General features: G+C 44.7%; 1 protein-coding gene across 1 annotated transcript in view; it reads left to right on the top strand.

Annotated features, from left to right (window-relative positions):
• Window positions 1-6: 6 nt before the first annotated feature.
• The window catches only part of SEPSECS (Sep (O-phosphoserine) tRNA:Sec (selenocysteine) tRNA synthase), a 28410-nt gene continuing 19187 nt past the window's right edge, over window positions 7-9229 (top strand). Inside the window, exons 1-5 of the mRNA XM_084516489.1 lie at window positions 7-244; window positions 1362-1516; window positions 3736-3854; window positions 3939-4097; window positions 5007-5160. Of these exons, the coding sequence (XP_084372615.1) occupies window positions 131-244; window positions 1362-1516; window positions 3736-3854; window positions 3939-4097; window positions 5007-5160 (701 nt within the window). The 5' untranslated portion in view covers window positions 7-130. The remainder of the gene's footprint in view (window positions 245-1361; window positions 1517-3735; window positions 3855-3938; window positions 4098-5006; window positions 5161-9229) is intronic.

Below are 9229 nucleotides of genomic sequence, written 5' to 3'. Positions count from 1 at the left end.
GGGGAGCAGCCGGGCGGCGCATGCGGCTCCGCGGGGCGGGCAGCGGCCGGCGGTGCTGCGGGAGGCGGCGGGGACTCCGCTCCGCTCCGCTGCGCTGCGCTGAGGGGGAGCCGGGCGTCGCCCCCCGGCCATGAACGCGGAGAACTTCGGCTCCAGCGAGCGCCTGGTGGCGGCGGCCTACGTGCGCCAGGGGGCGCAGGGCCGCCGCGGCCATGAGCTGCTCCTGCGGGCCCTGCTGGAGCAGGTAACCGCAGGGCCGCCTCCCCCGGCACGGCCCCGGCTCCCTCTGAGCCCGGGGGGCTCCGAAATGGGGCCGGGATCGCGGGCAGGGAGCCCCGGGAGCGCCACGGGCCGGCCCGGGCCGCGCGGCGTGGGGGGCGGGAAGGCTGCCTCAGGGCTGCTTCAGGGCGTCCTCAGGGCGTCCTCAGGGCGCGCGGTGCTGAGGGGAGGTGGCAGGCAGCCAAACGGTTTCGAAATGCGTCGATAACAAAATTAAATCCCTCTCGTGAGGTGCCGGAGGGATGTGTTTCTTTGTCTCCGGAGCCACTACCGGAGTTTCTTTTAGCTCTCGAACGTTTGCATTAGTCGCATCATCCACCATGACGGACTTCGCTTTCATACAACACCTTTAACTTAAAAACGTGCTCGAGTTAGCTCTGTTATCAAAAACAAAACAACAACAACAAAAACACCAACCTTTGATTTGCAATAGTAATGCTTTACGAGTTTGCAGTGCCTTTCCTGTGAGGGTCTTCTCTGTACTTCACCGAGGTGACTGCGTTTCTAACACCAAAAGGAGCTCACACAACTCTATCTGGTTGTAGTCCTATACAAATTACTTTCAGAAAGTAGTTAAGTCTTGAATTAGGGTAATAACTAGAAAGGAAACTATGTGGATAGGAAGATGAGTTACAACTGAAACTATGTTCCACTTCTAATTAATAATTTTGGTGCTGTTATCCCAATTATCTCATTTTCACCCAGTTTGCTCTGCTGAATTTCTGCAGAAGTTATTAGGTTTTGTGTGGAGAATATATCAAATAATCCATAGGCTTCTAGGGAGCAATCAGCATGTATGGGCTGCAGTGGTGGTGTGTGTACCTTAAAGAGTACTTGATAGTGAAAAATACTCTGACTATTTTAATATCAGGATATGCTAATAGTAATCATGTTGAATACATGGAAAAATCATTATTAACGTTTCTTTGAATCCAAGTTCGTAACACTAGGTAACAGCAGAATCAAAATACAAACTACAGTTCAGCGCAGAAAAGAAGGGTAACATCAATCAACCAGATTATATAAAGATGTGCTTGCTCTTAATTTCCAAGTTTAGGAGTTATCTTTATATTGTTATTAAGGGAAAGTGTCCTGAAGATGGATGGGATGAAAGCACCATTGAACTGTTTCTTCATGAGCTTGCCATAATGGATAGCAATAACTTCCTGGGCAACTGCGGTGTGGGTGAGAGGGAAGGAAGAGTGGCGTCAGGACTTGTAGCCCGAAGGCATTACAGGTACACCTTATTGGCAGTTTGAATTATTCTGTTTTATTATTAATGTTTCCAAAGTGCTTATTTTACTGCAAATTGTTATCTGAGAGCTAGATAGCATTTGAGAAAAACAGTATAATGCGATATTGACTTGATGCAACTTTCTGTATTAAATTTTCATTAATAACTCATTGGAAAGACTTGAATATAACAAAAATCTTTTGTCAAGGTTGTGTCCTGTATGCTGAACTGGTAGAAGCCTGAGTTGTTGAATTGATTGAATGCAAGGAGAGATCTTCCTGCTTTAAAATAATTCATGCATTACTTGCCTTTTTAACGCTGTGCAGCTCTTCTGTGTATTATTCAAAAGTACTGAATGTTGGAGTTCTAAAGTATTGAACGTTCCTAGTGAACAGCTATTTGTATTTTTAATGTTCATTAATATATTTATAATGTGATAAGTTGATATGCGCATAAAAACTCAGTCTATTTAAAATTTATATATGAAGTAAGCAGATTTATAAAGACTAGAAAAGCTGTTAATAGCTTGAAGCCCTTCTTACACTTGACAGGTGCTTTGGATGCTATAATTCTAGTGGCTCTGCATTAATATCTGAAGATAAACTTTTTTTTGCATGGTGTTCTGTGCTGAGTGTCTGCTGATTTCGTCCAGCATGAATGAAACTCAGTGAAACTTCTTGGAATGTTTATCCTCAAAATATTAGCATGAAAGCATATTAGCGGCCAGAATTTTTGTGAGCTTTACCATATGGAATTTGAATTACTGAACCTTAATGGCTTTCTGAAGCCCCACCATACCATGAAAAACTGATGGAGAAATCCACTAATACATCAGTTTGGGGTTTTTGTTTTCTGTACTGCTGTCTGGTCTAAGACATGTCATGAGGGAGGTAGAGAGTCACAGCAGTGGAGTATCTACATAGCTGCTTTCTGAAGATGCTGGAGAAGGCAGGCCCAGCTTCTGGCCATGGAGAGCCTAGGCTGTCCTTAGCCATGGCATCGCACCTTCACCCGGGAGTGTAAGCAATAGCAAAGAAAGGTTTAGTGGCTTTCCTCCATGCTCCTTATTTCTGCAGTATGTTTTACCAGCTAACTTTGGCAGTGGTTAGAGGTGGCAGGAGATGGTTGTGAAGCTGTCTGTCCTTTCTGCTTAATGCATTCTAAGGGCCAGATGTAGAGGGCTCCTTAGAAAGAAGTAAATATGTGCAGAAAAGAAAACAAAGTGTGATAAAACCATTAAGAACATAGCAGCAGAAACTAAGGGAAGAAAATATTTTGATGAAATGAGGATTGGGTGCAAGTTTCAACTGATTATCAAGCCACTGTTCATTTCAAACTATAGTCTGAAGTGGGGAAAAAATACTAAGCTGTAAAACTGTGCTCCAAGAAGTTCTGAGTTTCATCCACTCGTGAGACTGCATTTTACTTCATTCCCAAGACAAAAACAGAATTAAAGCCATAAATAAATGTTAGTAGCTTGCTTGAACAGCTGCATTTTAGCCATAGGTAAAGTTATTTCTGTCAGTTTAGGTTTTATAAATGATTTGAGGATACTTCAATCCTGAAAGGTGCTAAATAATATCTAAGGTTTATAAGCACAGTTTATAAACATTATTTATAAATGTAGAATGCAGAGAGAGACAGTATTGTACAATAGATAAATTGAATAGTACAATGAGGTAGATGAATTGCAGGTATAGAAGAAGATGGGCAAAGAGATACACTAACTTAGATGTCTTTGAGGGCGTTTTGTCATGGTACGTATTATTTCTTTGCCCTGTGAGGGTAAAGCATTTGTCAGGGGAGTATCCGTATAGTACCACCACGCCTATACTATGTTACGCTATAGGCAACTGATTTTTTTTGCTTTGGATTTTTGTGTCTGGACGTATCAGTATTTATCATGCTAGCTCAACATGCATCAAGAAGTTGCTGGGGTGTATTTAAAAGTAAGCCTGCCAGATGCTAAAGGTTTTGCAATTTTGGGCCTTCTCCAAGTTTTTATTTGCATTCTGGAACATGGTTAGTCTACAGATCAAAACAAAAAAAAGGACACTTTCATACTAGTATATGTAGTGTGTTATAATGGAACTCAAAATAGCAGGTATTACATTGGATACATTTTCTGCAGTTGTTTATCAAACAGTTCTTTTCAGTCAGCAAGAGTTGCTGCTTTGCAACATGAAAAGTCTTGATCTGTGTTTTCCACCTTCTTTGTTTAGGTTGATCCATGGAATCGGAAGGTCAGGTGATATCTCTGCAGTCCAGCCTAAGGCTGCAGGGTCCAGCCTTTTGAACAAACTTACTAATTCAGTAGTTCTGGATATTATAAAGCTGGCTGGTAGGTGTAAATCTAAAAATATCTATGTGTATACATATCCTGTGTTCTTCGTGTTAATTTCTGACTTCTGTTTTTTATGTGCAGGTGTCCAGACAGTGACCAACTGCTTTGTGGTTCCTATGGCAACTGGCATGAGTCTAACTCTGTGTTTTTTAACGTTGCGGCACAAGAGACCAAAGGCAAAATACATTATTTGGCCACGTATAGACCAGAAGTCTTGCTTTAAATCAATGATAACTGCAGGTAATAGAGGGACAACTGATTACACAGTTGTGTTCTTCTAACACATGTAAAACTTCATCTTTCAGAGTGATAGTGAATTCACTTGTTCGGAGTAAGATCCAGAAAAGGTCTGATGCATAGCAGTGCTAAGTGCTTTATTTCTACACACCTGATTTCTAACAGCCAATCACATGAGTTTTCCTAATGTCTTATAAAATGTTGGAGTATGCTGAGGTAGGAAGATGCATATAGAGAGCACAATACCAAGGAAATGACCATTCATTCCTTAGTTAGATGCCTAATTTGCTTTCCTGAGAACACTGTAAGACTGAGGTTCATGGTTCACAGCCCTCTCAGGTTTATGCAAAAAACAAATGTCCCCTAGGAACTGGGATCAGAAGGTGACAAGCTAGACGTCTGACTTGCACGTTCTATTATTTTGGAACATGGCAAGTGTTAGATGTCCCATTCATTTGTAATCTTGCAGTGTCAGTGCTCGCTCAGAAAATGAGTTTGATGCCTTTCTTAGTTCAAACCTTATCTTTTTCCAAAATGCAATTCCTTGTTTAGCAGATTATAAGCAAGCTAAGGATAGAAGTCTGTCCCTGTTCTGATTCAGGCAGATTCATGGGATCAAGGAAAGGGCAAGTAAGGGATACCATAATTTTCCAGCTCAGTGAGCCAGTGGTGGCATAGATTTTGGTTTTAGTTCCTAGGATATGCTTATTTTCTGCATAAAAGATTCATTAGATAAAAATGACCAAAAAATTAGAAACAGGGCTGGGTTCTATACTAATGCGTCTATGTTCTTAATCCAAATCTAAAAGAATCTGTTAACAGGAGAAAGATTTTTTTGGATTCTAGAACCAAAACTCCAGAATCAGTTGGAGAGTCCATGATACACATTCAGGTCTTGTTCTGTTTGGTTAGGTTTTGAGCCTGTGGTGATAGAGAATGTACTAGAAGGCGATGAGCTACGGACAGACATTGAGGCAGTGGAGGCTAAAATCAAGGCTCTCGGTGCTGAAAATATTCTTTGTGTGCATTCAACAACATCTTGCTTTGCTCCAAGGGTACCTGATAGGTAAGTAGTCTTCGTAAGAAGTGCTTTATTTGTTGTCATTGTGAAAAAACTGTGTGTTTTGGATCCCTGTCTTTCTTACATTGCCTAATTACTGCCAACAACTAGGGCAGATACTTTAATCCCCTTGGGTAAGGGTAACAGCAAGTTGTCAAACAATGTTCCACTTTCAGAAAAGTGTGTGATGGAAGTAAGGGTAATACAGGTCTTCCTTCTCTCACGTGACTGAGGTCACTTTTAGTATAAGGAATGTTGCTTTGGCAGTGATTTGCTAATAATTTAATAATGTTGCTTTGGCAGTGATTTGCTTTGTAATTTTACAGAAGTAGTAGGAGTAGACTTGCATAGAAACATAGTCCAGAAAATATAATTCCACACCTAATGCCAAATTTTAATATTACTCTTGCCTGTTCTACTCTTCTGTAGCCAATGATGAATTTTCCTAGGCTATTAATTAAAAACTACAAAAAAACCCTACAGCCAACATTTAAACCCTTTGAGCCACTCTTTTCTGTATTCTGCTGGTGTCCATAGCACTAATAAAGATATACTGGTACAAGAAAACTCTTGAAAATCTGTAGTGCAGATGTGCTTTAGGAGTGTAACATACGATTTGCCCTATTGTAACATATCTTGATGTCCTGGTTTCAGTTAGCACAGAATTAATTTTCTTCCTAGTAGCTGGTGGAATGCTGTGTTTTGGCTTAGAATGAGAAGAGTGCTGATAACACCCCGATGCTTTAATTGTTGCAGAGCAGTGCTTATACTAAGCCAAGGACATCTCAGCCTTTGCTCTGTCCTGCCAACGGGCAGGCTGGGGGGGTGCAGTAAGAGCTGGGAGGGGACAGACCCAGGACAGGTGACCCAAACTAGCCAAAGGGGTATTCCATACCATCTGACGTCATGCTAAACAATATATAGGGGTGGCTAGCCGGGGGGAGGGGGCCGGACTGCTCGGGGTTAAGCTGGGCATCGGTCAGCGGGTGGTGAGCAATTGCATTGTGCATCACTTGTTTGTACATATTATTAGTAGTAGTACTATTATCATCATTGTATTATTATTATTATTATTATTATTATTATTATTATTATTATTTTCCTGTCTTATTAAACTGTCTTCATCTCAACTCACGAGCTTCACTTTCCATTTCTCTCCCCCGTCCCAGAGAGGGAGGGGGGAGGGTGAGCGAACGGCTGCGTGGTGTTTAGCTGCCAGCCGGGTTAAACCACGACAGTCATTTTGGCGCCCAACGTGGGGCTCGAAAGGTTGAGATAACGGCAGATCTGACCAGAGTGTGTTAAACTAAAATTGGTATAAGTATTAGACCTGCTTAATAGTCACTTGTCATAATGCTGATTGCTTTAATCTCAACTGTGCTGTGCCTGTTTTCCAAATTGAGTATTATAGTACATTATTTTCCGTATGTGCTCTCTGTCATGTTGTTTATCCTCTCCGGGCCCTGGTTTCAGACCGTTATGGTACTGTGTGTTGTATCAGTGGCTTATGAGATGATGAAATATCTGGCCATGACTCTAACCTGGTATTTGTACTCAGTAACATCTTCGATTCTATACTTTGGAAACTGTATTTTGGAAACTATTAGCAATTGTATCTGTTGCCTTTTTTCATTAGGGAGTCAATCTGTGGAGGGGAAAGGGGAAGATAATTTTTCTTACTTAATCACTCTCCCTTTCTCCTTCACCACCCCTGTACCCTCCTTGATCACTCTCCCTTCCTCCTTCACCACCCTCTTATCCTCCGAGTTTATTACAATAGCTCTCCAAGATATTGAATATCCTTGGGATACTCAGACCAGCATAGTCCTGTTGTTCTGCCTCCTGAATGCACTTCAAGTTCTGCTTAAAGTTAAACAACTACTTAGGAAGCTCATCCGGAGATCTGCCCGGAGGCAGTATAGTTGTGGGTGGCAGGGAGTATGGGTGGATATGGGCAGGCATCTAGAGCAGTTGGCACCCCCAGTGTGTTGGAAATTCACCCCTGAACAATGGCAAAATCCTCAAAAACTGGCAGAATGCTTGAAAAAAAGGTGTAATGATTCTGGCAGTTCCAAAGTAACACAAATCATTGTAACGTGCTGGGGCCTGGCTCATGCCTATCGAGCTGCCATTGATACTGCTGTCAACTTAGTGACAGACCCTGCGGCCACTCCAAACCCTGTGACAGATCCAACGGCCACCGTGACCCCTACGGTGGATTCTGCAGCCGCTCCAGTCCCAGCTCCTGCAGCCGCTCCAGTCCCAGTTCCTGCAGCCGCTCCAGTCCCAGTTCCTGCAGCCGCTCCAGTCCCAGTTCCTGCAGCCGCTCCAGTCCCAGTTCCTGCAGCCGCTCCAGTCCCAGTTCCTGCAGCCGCTCCAGTCCCAGCTCCTGCAGCCGCTCCAGTCCCAGCTCCTGCAGCCGCTCCAGTCCCAGCTCCTGCAGCCGCTCCAGTCCCAGCTCCTGCAGCCGCTCCAGTCCCAGCTCCTGCAGCCGCTCCAGTCCCAGCTCCTGCAGCCGCTCCAGTCCCAGCTCCTGCAGCCGCTCCAGCTCCAGCTCCTGCAACTGCTCCAGTCCCAGCTCCTGAAGCTGCTCCAGCTCCAGCTCCTGCAGCTGCTCCAGTCCCAGTTCCTGCAGTCGCTCCAGTTCCAGCTCCGGCCGCTACTCCAGTCCCAGTTCCTGCAACTGCTCCAGCTCCAGCTCCTGAAGCCGCTCCAGCTCCAGCTCCTACTGCTGCTCCAGTCCCAGCTCCTGCAACTGCTCCAGCTCCAACTCCAGCTCCTGTAGCCGCTCCAGCTCCTGTGGCCGTGTCAGAGAAACGAGCTGTAGCAGTGCAAGTTGACCCTGCAGAGGGCATTCCAACCCCTGTGGCAGACCCTGTAACAAAGTCAGAGAAACGAGCAGTAGCAGTGCAAGCTGCCCCTGTAGAGAAGGTGAAAATATGGTATAGAAATTCAAGTCGTTTAGAACGCAGAGAGTCTTCTGCCAATCCAGGTAAGGCTTCTGCCAAAACTAAGTATAGAGATGACGAAGATGATGACGACGCTGGGCCGTCAAGGATTCAGGAGGAGGAAGATGAGGATGCCGAAAGAGCAACAGTAACTACCCGAAGCCTAAACGAGCGCGAGCTACGAGATGTGCGAAAAGATTTTGGTCGCTGTATAGGTGAGCAGCTTGTCACCTGGCTGCTCCGGTGCTGGGACTCTGGAGCCAATTGTGTGGAATTAGACGGCAGGGAAGCCAAGCGGCTGGGATCCCTTGCTCGAGACGCCGGCATTGACAAAGCAATTGCAGATGGAGCACGACCCACCAGCCTCTGGAGGCGTCTCCTCTCAGCTGTGAGGGAAAGGTATCCCTTCAAGGAAGATATTTTATGTCTACCAGGCAAGTGGACCACTATGGAGAAGGGAATCCAGTACCTGAGGGAATTAGCCGTACGGGAAGTGATTTATGAGGATCCAGACCTCAAACAAACATCCACAGATCCAGATGAAGTCAAGTGTACACGACCCATGTGTGCACGGGAGATCCAATGCCCAGCTTAACCCCGAGCAGTCCGGCCCCCTCCCCCCGGCTAGCCACCCCTATATATTGTTTAGCATGACGTCAGATGGTATGGAATACCCCTTTGGCTAGTTTGGGTCACCTGTCCTGGGTCTGTCCCCTCCCAGCTCTTACTGCACCCCCCCAGCCTGCCCGTTGGCAGGACAGAGCAAAGGCTGAGATGTCCTTGGCTTAGTATAAGCACTGCTCTGCAACAATTAAAGCATCGGGGTGTTATCAGCACTCTTCTCATTCTAAGCCAAAACACAGCATTCCACCAGCTACTAGGAAGAAAATTAATTCTGTGCTAACTGAAACCAGGACACTTGATTTGAACATTTGCTGCCTGCTTGCTTGCTCGTGCTTCTTATGATTTCCAGCTGTTAAATCACCATTAAAAGAATCGCCACTTACAATACATTGCACTCCCTCCTAATGTTATATGTCCATGTGCATAACTTCTGTAGTTGCTATAAAAATGTGTAATTGAAGCACTAGCTGAAGCAGAGATGGGCACTACAGTTATGGAATAGG

This window comes from Aythya ferina (assembly GCF_964211825.1).
Source record: "Aythya ferina genome assembly, chromosome: 4".
Lineage (NCBI taxonomy): Eukaryota > Metazoa > Chordata > Aves > Anseriformes > Anatidae > Aythya > Aythya ferina.
Note: the sequence above shows the minus strand (reverse complement) of the source record. Positions and strands in the feature narration are given on the sequence as shown.